The 22,919-nt window shown below is 53.3% G+C and overlaps 2 protein-coding genes and 1 pseudogene across 2 annotated transcripts; 1 reads left to right on the top strand and 2 right to left on the bottom strand.

Annotated features, from left to right (window-relative positions):
* Window positions 1–15,562: 15,562 nt before the first annotated feature.
* Window positions 15,563–16,791, bottom strand: LOC103652256 (nucleoporin NUP42-like; annotated as a pseudogene).
* A 2,495-nt stretch (window positions 16,792–19,286) lies between these two features.
* LOC100277532 (uncharacterized) lies at window positions 19,287–19,865 on the top strand. Its single transcript, NM_001328677.3, has one exon. The coding sequence runs from the start codon at window positions 19,398–19,400 to the stop codon at window positions 19,608–19,610; it is 213 nt and encodes a 70-aa protein (NP_001315606.1). The 5' UTR covers window positions 19,287–19,397; the 3' UTR covers window positions 19,611–19,865.
* On the bottom strand, window positions 19,675–22,577 carry LOC103650703 (G-type lectin S-receptor-like serine/threonine-protein kinase LECRK1). The gene has a single exon (XM_008676271.4). It carries the CDS (start codon window positions 22,309–22,311, stop codon window positions 19,942–19,944), a length of 2,370 nt encoding a protein of 789 aa, XP_008674493.1. The 5' UTR covers window positions 22,312–22,577; the 3' UTR covers window positions 19,675–19,941.
* Between the last annotated feature and the right edge of the window lie 342 nt (window positions 22,578–22,919).

The raw sequence follows: 22,919 nt of genomic DNA, 5'->3' as shown, positions 1-22,919 counted from the left end.
CCGCCGAGCACAGGAACCCTCAGAAGCCTCCCGGAGGCGCCAACCTGTTCGACAAGATGCTCAAGGAGTCGTGCCCCTATCATCAGGGTCCCGTCAAGCACACCCTTGAGGAGTGCGTCATGCTTCGGCGCTACTTCCACAAGGCTGGGCCATCGGCGGAAGGTGGCAGAGCCCACGACGACGACAAGAAGGAGGGCCACAAGGCAGAGGAGTTCCCCGAGGTCCGCGACTGCTTCATGATCTACGGTGGGCAAGTGGCGAACGCCTCGGCTCGGCACCGCAAGCAAGAGCGCCGGGAGGTCTACCTAGACTGGTCCGACAAGCCCATCACCTTCGACCAGAGCGACCACCCCGACCGCGTGCTGAGCCCGGGAAAGTACCCGCTCGTTGTCGATCCCATCATCGGCAACATCAGGCTTACCAAGGTCCTCATGGACGGAGGCAGCAGCCTCAACATCATCTACGCCGAGACCCTCGGGCTCCTGCAGATCGATCTATCCTCGATCCGGGCCGGTGCGGCGCCTTTTCACGGAATCATCCCCGAGAAACACGTCCAACCCCTTGGGCAACTCGATCTACCCGTCTGCTTCGGGACCCCCACCAACTTCCGAAAGGAAACCCTCACGTTCGAGGTGGTCGGGTTCCGAGGAACCTACCACGTAGTACTGGGGAGACCATGCTACGCCAAGTTCATGGCCGTCCCCAACTACACCTACCTCAAGCTCAAGATGTCGGGCCCCAACGGGGTCATCACCATCGGCTCCACGTACCGACACGCGTACGAATGCGACCTGGAGTGCGTGGAGTACGCCGAGGCCCTCGCCGAATCCAAAGCCCTCATCACCGACCTGGAGAGCCTCTCCAAGGAGGCGCCAGACATGAAGCGCCACACCGGCAACTTCGAGCCAGTTGAGACGGTTAAGTTCGTCCCTCTCGACCCCAGCAACGACGCCTCCAAGCAGATCCGGATCGGCTCCGAGCTCGACCCCAAATAGGAAGCAGTGCTCGTTGACTTTCTCCGCGCGAACGCCGAGGTTTTTGTGTGGAGTCCCTCGGACATGCCTGGCATACCGAGGGATGTCGCCGAGCACTTGCTGGATATCCGAGCTGGAGCCCGACCCGTGAAGCAGCCTCTGCGCCGATTCGACGAAGAAAAGCGCAGAGCCATAGGCGAGGAGATCCACAAGCTGATGGTTGCAGGGTTCATCAAAGAGGTATTCCATCCCGAATGGCTTGCCAACCCTGTGCTTGTGAGAAAGAAAGGAGGTAAATGGAGGATGTGCGTAGACTACACTGGTCTAAACAAAGCATGTCCGAAGGTTCCCTACCCTCTGCCTCGCATCGATCAAATCGTGGATTCCACTGCTGGATGCGAAACCCTGTCTTTCCTCGATGCCTACTCAGGGTATCACCAAATCAGGATGAAAGAGTCCGACCAGCTCACGACTTCTTTCATCACACCCTTTGGCATGTACTGCTACGTTACTATGCCATTCAGTTTGAGGAATGCGGGTGCGACATACCAAAGGTGCATGGACCACGTGTTCGGAGAGCACATTGGTCGAACGGTCGAGGCTTACGTCGATGACATCGTAGTCAAGACGAGGAAAGCCTCCGACCTCCTCTCCGACCTTGAAACGACATTCAAGTGTCTCATGGCGAAAGGCGTAAAACTCAATCCCGAGAAGTGTGTCTTCGGAGTCCCCCGAGGCATGCTCCTAGGGTTCATCGTCTCCGAGCGGGGCATCGAGGCCAACCCGAAGAAAATCGCGGCCATCACCAACATGGGGCCCATCAAGGACTTGAAAGGAGTACAGAGGGTCATGGGATGCCTTGTGGCCCTGAGCCGTTTCATCTCGCGCCTCGGCGACACAGGCCTACCTCTGTACCGCCTCTTGAGGAAGACCGAGCACTTCACTTGGACCACCGAGGCCGAGGAAGCCCTCGCGAACCTAAAGGCGCTCCTTACAAGCGCGCCCATCTTGGTGCCCCCCGCTGCTGGAGAAGCCCTCTTGATCTACGTCGTCGCTATCACTCAGGTGGTCAGCGCCGCGATCGTGGTCGAGAGACGAGAAGAGGGGCATGCATTGCCCGTCCAGAGGCCGGTCTACTTCATCAGTGAAGTACTGTCCGAGACCAAAATCCGCTACCCGCAAATCTAGAAGCTACTGTACGCGGTAATTCTGACGCGGCGAAAGTTGCGACACTACTTCGAGTCTCATCCGGTGACTGTGGTGTCATCCTTCCCCCTGGGAGAGATCATCTAGTGCCGAGAGGCCTCGGGTAGGATTGCAAAGTGGGCGGTGGAGATCATGGGCGAGACAATCTCGTTCGCCCCTCGGAAGGCCATCAAGTCCCAAGTCTTGGCGGACTTTGTGGCCGAATGGGTCGATACCCAGCTTCCAGCAGCTCCGATCCAACCGGAACTCTGGACCATGTTTTTCGACGGGTCGTTGATGAAAACAGGAGCGGGCGCGGGCCTGCTCTTCATCTCGCCCCTCGGGAAGCACCTCCGCTACGTGCTGCGCCTCCATTTCCCGGCGTCCAACAATGTGGCCGAGTACGAGGCTCTGGTTAACGGGTTGCACATCGCCATCGAGCTAGGGGTCCGACGCCTCGACGCTCGTGGCGACTCGCAGCTCGTCATCGACCAAGTCATGAAGAACTCCCATTGCCGCGACCCGAAGATGGAAGCCTACTGCGATGAGGTTTGGCGCCTGGAGGACAAGTTCTACGGGCTCGAGCTCAACCACATCACCCGATGATACAACGAGACTGCGGACGAGCTGGCTAAGATAGCCTCGAGGCGGACAACGGTTCCCCCGGACGTCTTCTCCCGAGACCTACATCAACCCTCAGTCAAGACCGACGACACGCCCGAGCCCGAGAAGGCCTCGGCTCAGCCCGAGGCACCCTCGCCCCCGAGGATGAGGCACTGCGCGTTGAGGGAGAGCGGAATGGGGTCACGCCTAATCGAAACTGGCAGACCCCGTACCTGCAATATCTCCACCGAGGAGAGCTACCCCTCGACAGACCCGAAGCTCGGCGACTGGCGCGGCGCGCCAAGTCGTTCGTCTTGCTGGGTGACGGAAAGGAGCTCTACCACCGTAGCCCCTCAGGCATCCTCCAGCAATGCATATCCATCGCCGAAGGTCAGGAATTATTACAAGAAATACACTCGGGGGCTTGCGGTCATCACGCAGCACCTCAAGCCCTTGTTGGAAATGCCTTCCGACAGGGTTTCTACTGGCCAACTGCGGTGGCCGATGCCACTAGGATTGTATGCACCTGCCAAGGGTGTCAATTCTACGCAAGGCAGACCCACCTACCCACTCAGGCCCTGCAAACAATACCCATCACCTGGCCGTTCGTTGTGTGGGGTCTGGACCTCGTCGGTCCCTTGCATAAGGCACCCGGGGGCTACACGCACCTGCTGGTCGCCATCGACAAATTCTCCAAGTGGATCGAGGTCAGACCCCTAAACAGCATCAGGTCCGAACAGGCGGTGGCGTTCTTCACCAACATCATCCATCGCTTCAGGGTCCCAAACTCCATCATCACCGATAACGACACCTAGTGCACTTGCAGAAAGTTCCTGGACTTCTGCAAGGATCACCACATCCAAGTGGACTGGGCCGCCGTAGCTCACCCCATGACGAATGGGCAGGTAGAGCGTGCCAACGGCATGATCCTGCAAGGACTCAAGCCACGGATCTACAACGACCTCAACAAGTTCGACAGGCGATGGATGAAAGAACTCCCCTCGGTGGTCTGGAGCCTGAGGACGACGCCAAGCCGGGCCACGGGCTTCACGCCGTTCTTTCTAGTCTATGGGGCCAAGGCTATCTTGCCCACAGACTTAGAATACGGATCCCCAAGGACGAAGGCGTACGACGACCGAAGCAATCGAACCAACCGAAAAGACTCACTGGACCAGCTGAAAGAGGCTCGGGACATGGCCTTACTACACTCGGCGCTGTATTAGCAGTCCCTACGACGCTACCACGCCCGAGGGGTTCGGTCCCGAGACCTCCAGGTGGGCGACTTGGTGCTTCGGCTACGACAAGACGCTCGAGGGTGCCACAAGCTCACGCCTCCCTGGGAAGGGCCATTCATCATCGCCAAGATTCTGAAGCCCGGAACATACAAGCTGGCCAACAGTCAAGGCGAGGTCTACATCAACGCTTGGAACATCCAACAGCTACGTCGCTTCTACCCTTAAGATGTTTTCAAGTCGTTCATACACCTAGTTTACATACGCCAACAAAGTCTAACCATCAAGGAAGGGTCAGCCTTGCCTCGGCAGAGCCCGACCCTCCCTCGGGGGCTAGAAGGGGGGCACCCCTCTGCGTCAAAATTTTCCTCGGAAAAAGTCTTTCTGCCAGAACATCTTTCGTGCTTTTCGACTACTTCGAAAGTGGGATCCTGAAAACGACGGAGTACACGTAAGCAGGCAAGGCCGACCGAGCCGAGGGACTCCTACGCCTCCGAGATACGGATACCTCACTCATCACCTTCTGCGATAAGTAACTCACGCTCGGATAAGCGATTCCGCTGACCGAACAAGTCTTAACGCTCGAAAACTTTTCTGCCAAAACGATTTTTCGTGCCTTCTCGACTATATCGATAACAGAATCCAATGGACGAGTAAGAGTACACGTAAGAGGCAAGGCCGACCGAGCCGAGGGACTCCTATGCCTTCGGGATACGGATACCTCACTCATCACCTTCCGTGAAAAGTAACTCTCGCTCGGACAAACAATTCTGTTACCGACAAATAAGTCCTAATACTCGAAACAAGGGGAAAAGAAACGCAGCTCTACAACACGACGACGGTATGTTTGGGCCTCGGCGGCCGCCAAAAAACATACGCACACTACAGATAAACTGTTCCTGCAGGTTCAGACATCAATAGGGGGAGCAGCAGCACCCTCGTCATCGACTCCACCTTCGGCGGAATCCGACGCGGCCTCGGACGGCGACACGGTCGAAGGATCTCCACCCCAAAGAAAGATGTCAACACCGCGCCTAGGCCATCGCCGCTAGGGTCTCCTCCGGGAACCCGGCCCGAGCAAACGGCTCGACCGGCCGCTCCGTAGCCTCAGCCAGCTGTCCCCCGGGAACATCAGCCCGGCTCATGGCCTCGGCAACCCGACTCCGGTGCTGGTCCGGCTAATGGACAGCCCGGCCAGGCTCCGGCCAACGAAGCTTCTTTTCAAGCCAACTCCGCCTCTGTCCATGCTGACACCGCTGCCTCCGGCTCCGGCTCATCGCAGAGCGGCCGAGGGTTCCTTTAACTAAGCAAGAGAAGCCTCGAGCGGCAAGGCCGACTAAGCCGAGGGACTCCTACGCCTCTGGGATACGGATACCTCACTCGTCACCTTCGCACGAGGCAACTCACACTTGGTTAAGCGGTCCAGCTAGCCGACAGGCGAGTCCTAGTGCTCGAAATGAGGAAAAAACATGGCTTTACGCCAAAATACCTACATGTTCAGGCCCCGACAGCCACAATGAACAGACACCGGCCGGCACTCAAGGTGCCATTACAAACGGAACTCCGGTTCCACTCCCGCGGGTATGAACAACCTCCACATCGGAGAGCCTGCGGAACGACAAACTCCGGGCGACTCGCCAGCGACCTCTACAGCAGCAGCGATGGTCCCGGGACGGACGCTGCCGCCAGAAGGCTCTCGTTCGCGTCCCCACTCAAGGGACGAGAACCAGACATTAAAGCCAAAGAGCCGGAGGTTGGTCCGCGGGTAGCGCTGACAGTCTCGTCAGCAGAGAAACTTTCTCCAGCTGCCACCACCTCAACACCGACGGCGGCGTCCACCTGTCCACCAACACCGCACTGGCGAGCGCCGGCCGCCCCAAAGCACACCGGCAGGTCCTCACTCCCGTCCTCGCCATGAAAACGAGGACAGAGGACGGAATGTTGCACCCTGGCTGGGCAGCAACAGTTCGCCTTCCCCGGCATGGCTGGAGGGCGCCTCCTCCGCAGAGCTGGAGGATGGTTTCCACCCCCAGAAGCTGGAAGAAGAGGTGACCCACTGACCCATGCGGGAGGTAGAGCTCCGGCTCGCCTCGCTCTCCGCCCCAGCAAGGATGATGAAGATCCTTGAAGCTGAGGGCGGGGCAGAGGCCGCAGCTCAGCTTGCTTCTCCCCACCATCAAACTGGTGGTCACCGTCTTGGGTGACCACCGGCGAGGGGATGCAGCCGGGCCGCCTGATGAAAATCCTTGAAGCCGAGCGATGGCTGAAAGGTACCAACTTCCGCAAAGTTGCGTTCCTCCAACGACGACAAGACGAAAGCAACGCGGGCGCTCCCCATCCGGGGGCTCGGAAGGTGGAAGGGCGCGATGCATGAGGAGAGTGCGAAGACATGGTTGCCATCCAAGGGGGTCGCCCTCCTTTTAAAGGCGACTCTCCCCACTTGCGTCCTCAGCCGTCGCGGACTGAGTCTTCACCAACACGCTCCAAAGTCCTCCCCCTACGACATGGGGGCTGGGTCCCACGCGTCATGCAAGCTGGCCCAGGACCGAAGGAGCCAAACCGCCGCACGCGGAGCACACAACTGCCCAGCGGTTACAAGCACTCCTCCACTTTCGCCCAGACCAGCGAGTGAAAGGGCGGACCGCCATGCAGGCGGCATGCAACCGCACCAAGGGGGCGCACCCCTTCGACTTCGACGCGTCCAGCATGGGGGCCCAGGCCCACACGTCATGAAACCGGCGCACCGGTTACTACGTGCGGGAAACTGCACCGCCACTTGCGCCAGTACCACGCCTTCTTAACTGCTGAACCGGTGCCGCGACTCGAGGCAACCCTGCGCATGGCCCAACAGTGCCAACCGAGCACATCCATCATGGGTCAGTCAGCCGCAGGAGAAGGCGCGACGGTCGATATGGCCAAAAGTGGGCCGGCAGTAATGGCGGCGGCAGGCGGGCGGAAGCAGCGGTCAAGTCGTCTGCAGGCTCACGTCCCCTCCTGGGACAGCGAGAGAGCCCTCTCCCACGGCGTGAAGACAACGCGTCCGTATTCCGTTCCTCGAACGGCTCACGCACGCACAACGGCTGCCCCGCGAACCACTCGTCCCATCGCATTAACTCTGCGACAGGACAGGCGGCACCTTTGGCAGGCGAAGCAGGCGACGCTTCACCTCCGCCATAATGACCGCGTCAAAAAAGGTGCACCACGTCGTTCGATTTCGTATCCTTTTCCTCTTCCTCTTTCTCTCTCTTGCTACAGGGACTGGGAAAGGGGATACTCCGAAAGGGATCCTTCTCCGTGAAGGAAGCGGGCCCTCCTACTGATCAGAGGTTCGAAGGCTGGCCCCTCGGAAGGGTTCAACAGCTGCCTCAGAGCACTCGGGCTCCGCGCCCACTACTTGTCAGAGGTTCGAAGGCTGGCTCCTCGGAAGGGTTCGACAGCCGCCTCAGGCCCCTCGGGCTCCGCGCCCATTACTGGTCAAAGGTTCGAAGGCTGGCCCCTCGGAAGGGTTCGACAGCCGCCTCAGGCCACTCGGGCTCCGCGCCCACTACTGATCAGGGGTTCGTAGGCTGGCCCCCGAAGGGTTCGACAGCCGCCTCAGAGCACGCAGAGCGAGGGATGACTCTGGGTACGTCTGATACATGGCCGAGGCTCGGGCTACGCTCCCGAGGTACCCTAGGACATTTCCGAGACCAGCAGGAGCGATTCTGTAACGGAATCCCATCAGAGGGAGGCATCGAGCCCTCGGACCCTATCAAACGGGATCGGGTCCGGCAAATCACCTGCAGGTACTTTTGGAGCGTGCCTCTGGGCCACTAGCCGATCCTTATCGAATGGGGCACGGGCGTCCACTCGGATCACCCGTTAGCAACTCACTGGAGACACCATGTTCGGCACCCTCCGAGGGCAACATGGCGCTTTCCCCCCCTCCTCCTTGCGGAAAGGCGACGCAGGGGCGTATGAAAAAAGCCGAGTCAGTCCTTGATCGTCCTCTCGCTCTGCGCGGAGGCTCGGGGGCTGCTCTCGCAAACCCGGCTCCGGCCAAACCGTTGACAGCGTCAACATACCAGCCCGAGAACTTGGAACCTGACTATGCACCCGAGCTACGGCCAGTTCGCATGAGGGAACAACCAGACCGGCCGAGGCATCACGAAATGCGCTAAGACCTCGGAGGAGTCAAACCACTCCTCCGAGGCCTCGGGGGCTACACCCGGCGGGTGCGCTCGCGCGCACCCACCGGAACGAAACGCAACCGAGAAAGGCCGATCCCCTTGCAAAAAAGTGCGACACAAGCCTCCAAGCGAGTACCAACACTCCCTTCGAGGCTCGGGGGCTACTGTCGGGGACCATAATTAGGGGTACCCCCAAGACTCCTAATCTCAGCTGGTAAACCCCATCAGCACAAAGCTACAAAGGCCTGATGGGCGCGATTCAGGTCAAGGCTCCGTCCACTCAAGGGACATGATCTCGCTCGCCCGAGCCCAGCCTCGGGCAAAGGCAGCCGACCCAGGAGGATTCACGTCTCGCCCGAGGGTCCCCTCAAGCAACGAACGCACCTTCGGCTCGCCCGAGGCCCAGACTTCGCGGAGAAGCAACCTTGGCCAGATCGCCACGCCAACCGTCCGTATCGCGGGAGCATTTAATGCAAGGATCGACTGACACCTTATCCTGACACGCGCTCCTCAGTCGACAGGGCCGAAGTGACCATAGTCACTTCGCCGCTCCACTGACCGACCTGACAGGAAAACAGCGCCGCCTACGCTGCTCCGACTGCTGTGCCACTCGACAGAGTGAGGCTGACAGCAGCTAAGTCCAGCCTCGGGTGCCATAAGAAGCTCCGCCTCGCCCGACCCCAGACCTCAGGCTCAGCCTCGACCTCGGAAGACAGACTCCGCCTCGCCCGACCCCAGGGCTCGGACTCAGCCTCGACCTTGGAAGACGGACTCCGCCTCGCCCGACCCCAGGGATCGGACTCAGCCTCGACCTCAGAAGACGGACTCCGCCTCGCCCGACCCCCGGGCTCGGACTCAGCCTCAACTCCGGAAGACGGACTCCACCTCGCGCCGACCCCAGGGCTCGGACTCAGCCTCGACTCCAGAAGATGGTCTGCGCCTCGCCCGACCCCCGGGGCTCGGACTCAACCTCGACCTCGGACGATGGTCTCCGCCTCGCCCGACCCCCGGGCCCAGACTCAGCCTCGACCTCGGAGGAGCCTCCGCCTCGCCCGACCTCGGGCTCGGACCGACCACGTCACAGGGGGGCCATCATTACCCTACCCCTAGCTAGCTCAGGCTACGGGGAACAAGACCGGCATCCCATCTGGCTCGCCCCGGTAAACAAGTAATGATGGCACCCCGCGTGCTCCATGACGACGGCGGCTCTCAGCCCCTTACAGAAGCAAGGAGACGTCAGCAAGGATCTGACAGCCCCGACAGCTGTACTTTCACAGGGCTCAAGCGCTCCTCCGACGGCCACGACATCACATGAACAGGGCGCCAAAACCTCTCCGACAGCCACGACGGCATGTACATAGGGCTCTGGCTCCCCTTTGCTATACACGTTAGCACATTGCTACACCCCCCATTGTACACCTGGGCCCTCTCCTTACGTCTATAAAAGGAAGGTCCAGGGCTCTCGTACGAAAAAAGGTTGGCCGCGCGGGAGAACGGGCCGACGCACAAGGCTCTCTCTCTCTCCCACGCGAATGCTTGTAACCCTCTACTGCAAGCGCATCCGCCCTGGGCGCACGACAACACGAAGGCCGCGGTTTCCCCTCGCTGTTTTACCCCCCTTTGTGTTCCGTCTCGCGCCGACCCATCTGGGCTGGGACACGCAGCGACAATTTACTCGTCGATCCAAGGACCCCCCGGGGTCGAAACGCCGACAGTATCATACAAACTTCTATATATGACTGATACAATATCCGTGTGTTGCAACGGCACATAAATTATTTGAGAGGGGCCTGTTGTGGCTCGTACGGGTCAAGAGCTATCGTTGTTGCTAGGCACCGGTAAGGCGGCGAACGATTAAGCAATCGAGTGCATAAGCACAAGTAAAAAAGGTGATACCATTGTGAAAGTTGCGATGTGGTAAATAAATAGAAATATATTGAAATATATTCATTCAATATTTTAATCCTAGCATCCACATTGAGAGAATTTATAGACTTATCCAGAGACATCGCCCAAAAGGACCAAACAATTGACCAAGTCAAAAACTATGTACAACTTTACTTTCAAATAAATTCCAACGCACTATGAAAAGTTAAAATGCTCGGGCCATCTTTTTCTTTGGTGGAACCAGAAAGTTGTACCCGTAGGACTTGTAGTAATAAGGCTAATTGTCTTTTCTTTTATTCACCATCTACCGATTACACATTATCATCCTATGTTTCTAGTTGGGTTTCGGATATTGCTTGCTACTATAATAGTGCACCTGCACCTACTGACCTGCGTATTGATGACCCACTCATGAGAATTGGCTCCATAGGTGCCACACCGGTCGCCCTATAGATAATCATACACGCAACAATGAGTGATACATCAACATGGCGAATAATGGAGAAAATAAACAAAGAACCATTCTAGCCTCTCAATGCGGAAGATCACACACAATAAGCCAAGGAAACTCTCATACATTGCTGACACCATAGCACCGAATGGCAGCCCCCAACATGGAGCACAGTGTCCTATACCTGCTTGTGTAAGTTCACCCTGTGTAGCTACTAGCCTGAGGTCGTGTGAGATAGAGAGACGATAGTGAAATTTAGCAGAACATAAAAAAACAAAGCACCCATGCACGCATGTATGGAAACCACCACGGGCGCTGGTATGGAAGCACGATGCGGGCCACGATCACCGACCTTTCCGTGGATAATTTTGCGGTGCTCCAACATCTTGTTGATGAGGTAAAGCTCATTAGTGTTTGGCCACAGAGATACAGTGCTGCACCACTCCATTGCAAAAGGTTGCAAAAATCCCAAATGAGTTGCCTAGCAAATGAGTGAATTTAGAACATCCATAACCAATATAAGTCGCAAGTGGCTAACCTTGTGTCATCCACGTAATAGTGGTACCTATCAAGGGTAAAAGTAAATTAGACTTTTACACTGACAAAATACATATAAAGGTCGGCGGTGCATACATGAATATTAAAACCAACGAAAGGTATTATAGACTACCTTTGGTTCTCAACGAATTGAATTATTTTTTCTATTTAAATTTCAGTTATCCTAGTAGAAATTATGAGCTACAAACAATCTTGCATAACTTCAACTTGGTTTGATTTGCTGCATCAGATTTTTTATACAAATAGTAAAAATGGGAGCTCGCTTTTAAAAGAAAGAACATCATAGAGCACACTATGATAATATAACTATGCATAGATAGTCGAAATAGAATATAAATAGTAGTAGTCTACAGAAGAAAATTAGCTTGAGAATTAACATCACCTCTACTTCATTGGTGACCATGAATTGTATATTGAAATTCACTGGGTTGCTGGGGCACCTTGTAGAATCTTCTCATTGACATGGTCATCATCAACATTAAGCAATTTGACATGCTTCTGCCCTAGCTGCAGGGTAAACGTGCCCCCAAACAAGAATACATAAGCCAACTGTAGCTAGATTTTAAAGTTCCGTTTCACTTAAACTTGCCAATGAAGCATGTGATGCCTGAAACAAACCTTTTGGGCTCCAGCAGTATTGATTGGTCTGATGGAAGGGTTTGGTCCAATTAAACTACCAAGATTGAAGTTGCTCTAAAGTTCAAAACTTTCCAACAAGGTGATTCTCTATGATTTCTATGACAATGTTTTTGTGATATTGAATTAGGATTCTAATGACTTGTCAGCCAGGCTGCTGTTAATTGTTGTTTGTGATCTTGTAGTTGCCGGACAGCAAGTATCTTCAAGAGCATGACAAGCTTTAGGAGCATCTCCGGTCTTACCAGTCTTCAGTTCTTCTATTAGAATATACCTAATAGAATAAATACTAAGGCAACATCAAAAAAGGAGCATATATTATGTCAAGTGTAATATTCCCTTCTAATAATAAAACTATTTAAGCCCGGATTAACCATTCAAAGTAGGGAGGCCCACCGGCATTTTCTTCAAAGATCCTTGTGATTGCGATCCATTTGTTGTCAGGGGCACACGTGCTGGTACTGATGGTGTCACCATCATCGTCGTCATTAGCATAACATACTCCAACCTAGACGGAGTTGCGGTTGGACGGACAAGCTCGTACAAACACTGCTCGTACAAACATTGTTCGGAGCCCATATGTTGATGTTAGCCACTACTAAATATCCCTGCTATTTTTCGGAATGAAAACTACCGATTCAGGGGCCTCAAATCCACCATAATTTAATTTAAATTAAATAGTGACAATAGCATTTGAACTGCTCCACAACCTGTACTTTTTGCAGTACATTCGTCTATATTACAAAACGTGAAGGATGACAAAGGGTACGAGGATTTCCAACAGATACATAATGCAGTTTTATTGAACTATTTTTTCTAAAAATATTCAGGCTACTCTGGCACAACATGACCAACGCTGTCAGTTTGCGTCAGAAGATAGGCTTCTTGCTTCATTGCCTGCTTCTCGTTCTTCAGACTGAAGATGTGGGCAAAGTAAGAACAGCGCCTACCTTCTTTCTATTCTCCTTCAGCTCTTTTACTGCTTCATCCAAGTGCAATAGACCAGCAACATCTTAATTTGGAGCGGGGTGTTTGACACAAAATACTTGCATGTGGGGTTTTGAAAACCCCTAAATTTGCAAGCGTGTTTATGCAGTTTTCCCTAATTAATATTAGGTGTCTAGTACTTCTTAATCCACTGGCTACACTGTACAAAGATTAAAAAACTTTGAAATTTCAACTAACTTGTGCACATTGTCAATGATCTTGTCCCCTCCAGTCATCACAGCTTGCCAATCTTTCCAAGGAATTCACACGCTTGGCTATAGGTGCTATATTTTTAGAAGGCCAGAAATCAAGAACGACTTTTGTCTGCACAAATCATGCACGAGAAAGAATGGTTAAGTCCATGGTCCAGGCCTGCAGACAGCATGAAAGGGAGTTAAAACCACCAAGTTGCCAAAGAACACTCCGGCTCTCCATGTTTTCCAGCTATAGCTGTTTATAGTATTGAAGTTTCTAAGCCAATATTGTTGGCAGTTTGGTCGTAACACATTGTTCTAATATCACGACTGTTTACATAATGGGAATGGAAATGCAAACTTGCATAAATGAATAGCTGTAGCCAGAAACTGCCAAACTTGCATAATTGAATCTCCAACTTCGACAAGTAGAAAAGCTAGGTTCAGAGCATATAATAGGCACCTTGAGTACCTTTTTGTGAGAATTAGAATTTTATGAGATGTCTGTATGCACTCACAGGATTATAGTTTCTACAGAATTGGTCCGTGTATGATGTATGGCTATCGAAGTGATCAACATGGAGTTGCTACATAGCATTTTCACATACATAAGGAGCTCCACAAGCCAGGGGCAAACACCAGCTTCAATTACAGCTTGGATCTTATCATTAGTGTCGTCTGATAAATATGACAGAGCCCAGCATGCATCAGTGAGAACTTTCTCATCGTTGGAATGGATAATTCGTGCAAGTGTCGGCAGAGCAGGCTTAGTCTATAACAGCCAAAGAATAACATGTTTATTTAGTAACCATTGTTATAGAAAAGCAATTAAAAAAGTCTTGTCTAAAACCTGATCGAATGATGGTTGTGGCTTTCCCCTGCAGAAGTTAGACAACGTCCAGGTGGCATTCCTCAACAGCAACATTGCCCAAAGCCCACACAGCCTTTTGTATTGTTTTAAAATAGAGAAAGGGCATCACGGTCACACATCATACACTCTTAAATAGCAAATAAAAAGCACACAAGCCAATACTAAATAAATACCTACTCACGAACATCGTCACTACCAGACGCAAAAAGTTTCACAAATGTAGGAACAATCACATGATCAATAACAACCTTTGTATTTTCTGAAGTGCTAGAAGCAATATTTGTGAGAGCCCATGCTGCTTCGAACTACAAAAGATTTACAAAGCTGATGAAAATCCATTTTCATCACTACTAGACGCAAGAAGTTTCACAAATGTAGGAACAATCACATGATCAATAGCAACCTTTGTATTTCTTGAAGTGCCAGAAGCAATATTTGTGAGAGCCCATGCTGCTTCGAACTACAAAAGATTTACAAAGCTGATGAAAATCCATTTTCATTTAGCAACAACAGGATACAAGAATTATACTGTATCAAAATACCTGCAGCTGGGACAAATCCTCTCTTGTGAGAAACTGCACAAATCTTGGAACTACACCTAGTTTGATCACCCCTTCAATGGGGGCAGCTCTCTGGAGTAGAAATATTGCAAATTCAGATAATGTTTATGTAGAAATAAATACCCAAGTGCCAATAGGTAAAGATAATTTGCATTACAATTATTTCTAATGTAGCTGCAATCATATATATGTAGAAAAGCTTCTACCAGCTCGTCCTGGAGCACCCCTCCATGAGCGTCAACTGGCCATGACTGATAGGTAGCATCCTGCTCAGAAATGGAGCCAGATTATTTAGTTCTGAGCACTCTCATAATCATGTCACTGAAAGTCCATTTCCAGTCGAATATCCTATCCCAATATCACCAAATAAATAAAGGGCAAGAAGCTCGCATAGTGCTTCTTATACAATTAAAGTGCACAATGCAACACTAAGTGCAAAGGCCAACATACCAGTTACTTAAAGTAGTTTGATTACATTTCAGTTCTACAGTCAAGCATGGCATCATGAGCTGCTAGATAGCTAGCAGAGTAGCAAGCTTGCATGCAGCTGACATCTAGTTAGTTAAGGTCTAATGATAAACAGGAACATACAAAATAGCTATGCATGCAGCTATGTGAGCAGACTGCATGGAAATATGCATGCACTTGCACATGAAGATCCTTGGAACTTGACGCACGACAAGGGGCGACTGGGGCAGAGCCCTCTATGGTCCTAATGTAGCTCCGCCAGTGTTCATACAAGAACAAGTCTACAAAGTGTTTTATAAATGTATAGATTATACATTTTCAAGTTCTATAAATGCCATAGGAGTACAGGACATCAAAACTGCATGAGTTCTTTTTTATTTTGTCATGGGAGAACATTACATCTATCAACCAACGAACAAATACCAAAACTCAAGCTTTAATTAACATGGACTAAGAAAAAATGTTACAGGTCTAGTACTCCAAGTTACTTAAATTATAAATGGAATTTAGAGGAGCCCACAACAAAGGTAGTGCCCTGAAACTTGTATACAGATTGAATAGATGCAATGTTTTGCTAAACCAAAGAGGAGACATGCTTAACTTCTTTCTCCATCCATTCAAGTAATTAACACATTTATGAAGCATACTTCCCTTTTACATAAAGGACAGTGAGATAGTGCATGTGTAATTAATAATTTCAGAGGAAAATGCTGAAATCAAACTGACCTCTGCTTGGTTGATTGTTGTTAATAGGGTAGTTGCCCATGTGATTTGCTGACATGTTTACTTAGATTGTCGGATCAAAATTTTCAATATCATGACCAAAAGAAGGCATGTCAACCTCAGATGATGCAAACTTCCAGCCTCTGGCACCATAAATAGAGTTGCACCCATATGCATCTCGATTGTTTAATTCATATGTATTGCCTACTGCAGAAAAAAGGCTCACCAATTGTACCAGTTGAGTTGTTCCTGCCATAGCTACCAGAAGGCAAACCAAAAGTTATTATCTCCAGCTCCACGACCAAGGTTCCCTGACCCAAGGCTTGAAATGTTGTACATCCCATGAGCAGAAGGAAGACCTCCCCAATTGTCACTGGGAAGACTGACTTGGCCCCCATTTCTAGGTGAAGAAAAAGCACTCATATTTGTAGGATTGCTCGGGTAGTTTAGACTCCCATTATCCCAAGCATTCCTAGACATGGTAGTCAACATTGATCCCAGAACACGTTAAGACCAAGGTACCTAATAGGGCTGCCCAATCTGTTCGAATTTGCATTGAAGTACGAACCCAGTTGCCTCCCAATGGAGTTGCTATGAAAACAGAGCTTGCACCAAATGTTCCACTCATCCCACCTTCAACATTCATGCCCATTCATACCCTAGGCCAAAAGAAGAGAACTCATTACGTGCACCTGAAATCAAGCCATATCTTCGATCCACCCTCATGTCGTAATCTCCTATGGTCGGTGGCCTCCATCACTCCCGTCTCCTTTGCTCTCCCCACTGCAACCACCAGAGACGCACATCACTACGTCAGCCAGCCAGGGAACGCCAAATGAGAAACGAAGCGGCGAGTAATCTGCACCTCTTCCTGTGCTCCACACCCCGCTTCCGGATCTCGACCACGACTAGATGAGGCACGAGACTCTGTCTCGCCTAGAGGGAGTGGGTGTTGACGCTCGACGGTCGCCGAGCAAGAAGTAGGATGCGACATCCGTGGCGCGGCGAGGACATCCGGCCAGGTCAGCTTCCACAACGCCGTGGAACCAAGCAGGGAGAGGTGCAGAGCCGGTGGTGGCGTCAAGTGTACAAATACGGCGGTAGCAGGCCATCTCCGCGGCTCCGCGCGGCCACAATGGCGAGGATAAGGGAGGGGGCGGTGCTACCAGCGGTGGGCACGAGCGAGGAAGAAGATGGCGGTGTTGTGGGCAGGGGTAGCCAGTAGCGGCGGCGTGGGGAGAAAGAGGGTGAGGCGAGGGCGCCGAAGACGGGTGGCGAGGCATGGTGGGCCATGGGTGCCGTCAATGAAAGAAGCGCCGAGGTTGGAAGGGGCGCGGGGATGGGGGCTGGGTCCTGCGTGGTGGAGGGAGCGAGATTTGCGGGCGAGGGCTGGCCGACTGGGTTGGTTCCACGCGGGCGCGGGGAGACGAGGTAGGTTGCGTTTGGTTGAATATACAAAAAGGGATGGAATGAGGCAGACATGTTTTTTATATTGTTTGGTTGAGAGTCAAGTGGGGGCGAGGTGAGCATCAGAGTGATTTTTGGGGGCGGTGTGATCCCAAAAAATCGAGGGGACGGTGGCGCCCCCGACTCATCCTACTTTGACCTCAAACCAAACACACCCTAGGGAGGGGGCGTGTCGGGGCGGGGGCACGGTGTGTGGTGGACGCCCACACTGTCCTTACAGAGTAGTAGAGATTTCTATACCATATGAATTGGATGAAATTAAAAAAATTGAGAAGAATTTTGATTTGCTTGGGATTTAAACTCACTTAATTCTACCCAATCCATATGGATTGAGACCAAATCGAACAAATCCTAACATGACAATCGAAAACCCAGTAAGTGTGGCTGTGATATACGTAGAGTCATACATAGTACTTGTAAACTCCGATTCAAGGCATTTGGTATGTTGATTGATACTCGCCAATTTGTGTGGTCCTTTTGGATCCCACTAGTAAGACCATCTCCAACAGCTTATCCATATCCGTATTTATATTCAAACTACACTTTACAAACAATATAATTTACAGTGCAAAATATGTTTTTGATGATCATACGGGTGAACTACTGTACATGGCATCTATATGGTCACTAATACACCGTTTTGCATTGTTTTATATTGTAGATTCCACTGTTATAGAGTGTAGTTTGAATATAGATATGAGTATAGGTAAGCTGCTGGAGATGGTTTAATGAGTTTGTGGATCCCAATCAAACAGCTATACATAGTTGCATCTGCGTTTAAAGTGGTCAGAGCCTATGCGCACCATGAAGAAACTGAGGCTTGGTGCAGAGTTCAATGTTGTGGTTTAGGGCACATTGACCAAAATGTGCATAGATTTTGCGTAAATTTCAACCGTGTCAACTTGCTGGGCCTCTTGAATCGTCCGAGGAGACGTTCAAATCAATATACCCACTAGTACAATCCGCGTTTCTTAAATGCAAAGCTGATGGAGTGAGACGTTTCTTCTAATATTTTTTCCTCTGCAATTTTTCACATGTAGGTTTGCTATGAGCCTAGCATGAATTTAAGTGACTGAACTGAAACTGAATAATCAACTTGATAAATACCAATTGGGAGAACGACCTACTGACGTTGTTGTTGACCCAATGAAGCAGTGGTCACAAACCTGAGAAATGGGGAACAATCACAAAAGAAAGGAAGCTGCAAAAACCTGAGAAATGACTCCTATCAAAGATAGGCAACTGTGTGTTTGAGAAACTAAAATAAAACTCCGTTTATGTTTTACCAGCGTCGTAAAAACTGGTTAGTCAGACTACATAAAAAAAATGGCCCGTGTAGTTGACAGATGGGGTACCACTGTACCAGCGCTGCTGTCCTCACTACGGCGTCAGACATTAGCTAAGCAGTGGATAGCAGTATATTTAGAACTCCTGAAAACGACTGAAATGTTTGGTGTCGTTTCACCTGTTTGCGTTTCTTGCTCTGTCCTTGTATGGTTGTTGCTTCTGCAAGAGTTGTGTTGGAAGTTGCTCTTCTGGTTAAGTTGATTCAATGGAAAAGTGGAAATAGTGTTTGCAAAGCTTGTCGTGGGATAATAATAGCTCTATTATATTTGGCCCTGTGATGGCACTGTACGGGGGTATTTATAGGCACTCGAGTGACCACTCGTCCCTTGTCAAAAACGTTTATGCCCTCAAGTGTCCGGTTTGTCTCCAGAATATTCGCACGAGGGAGGTTACAGACAATCATTACAGTAAAGGCTATTACAAACGCGGGCCGTAATGCATTTATCCGCGCGGGGCCCGTTACAGTGGGCTGAAACTCGCATGGGCCACCCGTACGCGGTGAGAATGTGAGACTAGTAGACTTTGACTTGCAACGGAGAGTTCGAAGGGAGACCGCGTCGTTCTTCACCCATTCGACGCCTTCGTCTTGCTCTGGCGTGCTCTGTGGATATAGTCTTTGTTGGAGTGACAAGGCGACGAAGGCATCGAACGAAGGGTAGGATGTTCGTCTTCGCCCCCAATAAGCTACTGTATTGCTGGCCCAAAAGATTTATACGGCAAGCCTTCTAGACAATGTTTGCAAGGTGAAGAAGTTCAAGATCTGCATATGTGAGGCATTCCCCTTCCCCTGGTTCATACGTTTCTGCCAACGCCACGTGTCTGGCTTGCGCTTGCCGTCGTCACCGACTCCTGGAGCTGGAACATGCGGCCATTGATGTCCCGTGAAGCTCGCACGTCCCCACACTCATGTCCACCCCCTCCTCTCCTTCCTTTCCTTTGCTGTATATATACACACACTCCACCTCAATGCAGGGACGACATTGCCAAGGCTCCCCAAAGATAGCATAGCAGCAGCACTCACAATAGCAAAAACCACCATCCGTCGTCGCCAACCGTAGCAAGAACATCACCACCGCCCAGCAATAATGGCGCAGAGCATGAGGATTGTGGCGCTGGCCCTGGTGGCCCTGCTGGTGGTGGCGGCGGCGGCGCCCGTGGCCACCGCGTACGGCTGCTACGACGACTGCTACGAGCGCTGCGCCAACGGCAAGAAAGACCCCGCCTGCACCAAGATGTGCAACCAGGCGTGCGGCTCCACGGATCAGGGCGCCGGTGCCGCCGGCGCCGCGCCGGCTTGATCGCCCAGCGCATTCATCGCTTCAGCTCGATATAATCGCTGCTCCGTCAGCAACCCACATATGATTCGATCAATTTTCCTCCTCTAATTTCTCGACCCCGTCGAATTTTTTTCCTTTCTATTCTTCTACTATACTACTACTATCTGTTTGTCGCGTTGATTTCTTCTCATACATCGATCGAGGATCGACTCATCGTTTTGTAATTCCTGCAATTTGTAAGTGTAATGACCTATATGATTTAGTCTTCCTTTTAAACTGCTGTGTCGACCTTGTTTCATTTACAAGTGTAATGATGATGCCGCACCTCCAATCCCCCACCCGTATCTGGGGATCACAAGGATGCCGGCGGCGGCGGGGGGAACGGCACCTCCACGAGCCCTTCGAGCATCAGGATGACGCTCCTCATGTCGGGCCTCGCCTGGGGCTCCGCCTGCGCGCACCACACTGCCACCTTAACCGCCCGCTCCACCTCCGTGACGTCCACGGCATCGTCGCCGCCAACCACCCGCCACACCTCGCCGCGCACCAACCACTCGTGCGCGCACTCCATGAGCGTCCGCTCCTCGCCTGCCTCCTCCAGCTCCATGCTCCGCCGGCACGTCACGATTTCCAGCAGCACCACGCCGTAGCTGTACACGTCCGCCTTCACCGTCACGGGCCCGGCGCCGCGGTACCACTCGGGGGCCAGGTACCCGCGCGTGCCGCGCACCCCCGTGAACGTCCGCGTCTGCTCCGGCTGCAGCAGCTTGGCCAGCCCGAAGTCGGCGATCTTGGCCGTCCCCGACGCGTCCATCAGGATGTTCTGCGGCTTCACGTCGCAGTGGATCACCCGGCTGTCCAGCTCGTCATGGAGGTAGCGCAGCCCGCGTGCGACGTCCAGCGCGATGCCCATCCGCTCGTCCCACCCCGGCGGGCCCCCGCCGCCGCTGTTCTTGAACAGACGCTCCGCCAGCGACCCGTTGCTCATGTACTCGTACACCAGCAGCCGGTTGGCGCCCTCGTGACAGAACCCCAGCAGCCGGACCAGGTTCCGGTGGCTCGTCCGCCCGATGGCGCGCACCTCCCGCTGGAACTCCAACTCCCCCTCCTCCACCATTTTCTCCAGCCGCTTCACCGCGATCGCCTTCTCGCCGCCGCTGTAAAGCAGCGTGCCTCGGAACACCGTGCCGAACGCGCCGCGGCCCAGCGGCTCGCGGAAGCTCCACGTCGCGTGATCCAGCTCCTGGTAGCTGTACGACCTCAGGGGCGCCTCCTCGTCCAGCGCCTCCGCCGCGTCCGGCTCCGCAGTCGTCCTCCGGTTCGCCAGGACCAGCCGCACCGCCGCCACGAGCGCGGCTAGAGACACGAACGTCAGGATCCCGATGCAGACCAGAGCGACGGTGGTCGAGCGCCCGACGCGGCGGTCCCTGCCGCCGTCGAGCGCTGGGCCCCCCACCGCGTTCTTGACGAACAGAGTGAACCCGCCGCCCGCGTGGCCGTACCGGAGCGGGAGCTGCTGCTTGGTGCAGGTGCCGTCGCTGCTGTCGAGCAGCACGGCGGCGCAGAGGCAGTCGGCCACGCACGCGGCCTGGCAGTCGGCGGCGCTCGTGCCCGCGCCCAGCACGGCGTACGGCGTGTCCGCCCACGACATGTTCTGCATCGCGGCCATGGCCGGCGCCGCACTAGAACCAGCCGCCGCGCAGCCGCCGGCGCTCGAGGTCTCGGTGCACCCGAGCGTGGCGTCGGCGGCGTCGATGAAGCCGAACCCCGGCGGGCACCGGCAGTCGGGCTGCGCGTCGCGGCTGAGGACGCAGTAGCTGTTGAGGCCGCACGCGCCCTTGACGTGGCACCGGTCGTTCGGCCCTACCCACTGGACGCCTGTCGTCCACGCGCCGCCGCGCGTGACGGCGTGGCGGTACAGGCGAAGGACGCCGTCAGGGTCGAGCGTGACGCGGTAGAAAACGTCCGCCTCACCGGGCGACGGCGCGGCCCAGGGAAGCGTCAGGTTCTTGGTGTAGTTGCCGCCGTTTCCGGTGACGTAGAGCACTCCGGTGGTGTCGATGCGCAGGGTGAGCGGGAAGCCGATCTGGAACGTGCCGGTGGCCCAGTACGCGGCGTTCGCGGTGTTCTCCGTCTGGACCGGATACAGGACGAGGTTGCCGTCGTTGATCTGGTTCGTGAGGCGGTACCTCCCCGTGGCGCTGTTGGTGGGCGAGACGCTGGAGAAGAGCTGCGCGCCGGGAACGAGGTCTTGGCCCGGGAGCAGGGTGTCGGTGGGCGCGGCGGCGAAGGTGGACCAGACCATGGCGCCGTCGGCGCCGTAGAGCACGAAGCTGCCGTCGTCGCGCATGGCGGCGGCGGTGGCAGGCCGCGGCGGCACCGCGAGGGGCCTGTCCTGACCATCGGCGGGGCCCGTCCAGACCAGGCGGCCGTCGTAGGTAACCCAGAGCGCGCCGCCCGTGGATGGCGTGACGTTGCGGTTGGCCGTCCAGGTGACGGTGACATTGGGGGTGGTGGCGAGCCAGACGCCCACGGCGAGGCCCCCGTCCGTGACGTAGAAGCCGAACGCGAAGCGGCCCGACGGGGACGGCCAGGCGGCGCCGGCGGCCGCCTGCAGGGAGTTCCCCGCGGTGATGTTGGTGACCGGTTGCGCGGCAGCACCTGGCACGGAGAGAAGCGTGGCGAGCGCGAGCCACGAAAGCAGGCGGATGGGTAGAGCCATGGCGGCGCCGGTGCCGGTACGCGTCGGCAGCCGAGGTAGCTAACTAGACTCCACCATAGCTGCTGTTGGAGGAGGAGGAGGAGGAATGATGAATTGAATTCATTCATTGACTCGTATGGTGATGAGATTTGGTCCTTGCAAGTAAACTAGAGATTTGCTTGTGTTGTTAGTCCAAGATTGTTCCATCATGCGTGCATCAAGTCCAAGCTGAATTTGGACGTACATGAGCATATATAAATATACTTGTAGTGGTAGAGCATCATATTTTGTCGATGAAAATTGATACGCATTTAAACTTTTCGTACAATTATCGTACAGTCAAACTACCAAAAATCATAAAATCTTAAAAATTTTATAGATACTCTATTATTTATTCAACCAATATTTAAAATTTTGAGTTCTAATTTATCGTACCATATGTTAAGAAGTATAAAAAAATCTATGTAAATTATAAGGCCATTAAAATGTAAAACTTAACAAAGGAAAATACATTTCTATAAGCTCTGCGTGCTGCGTTGGGTTGCACTAGCTTACGAACAGAACAGGTCAAAGGTGGTGATGACCCATCCACCTTTGCTGAGCCTGAGATCTGCAGCCGGTTTCAATAA

The sequence above is a fragment of the Zea mays genome, chromosome 3, assembly GCF_902167145.1.
Source record: "Zea mays cultivar B73 chromosome 3, Zm-B73-REFERENCE-NAM-5.0, whole genome shotgun sequence".
Taxonomy (NCBI): domain Eukaryota; kingdom Viridiplantae; phylum Streptophyta; class Magnoliopsida; order Poales; family Poaceae; genus Zea; species Zea mays.
The sequence above is the reverse complement of the archived record's forward strand: the minus strand, read 5'-3'. Positions and strand labels throughout refer to the sequence as shown.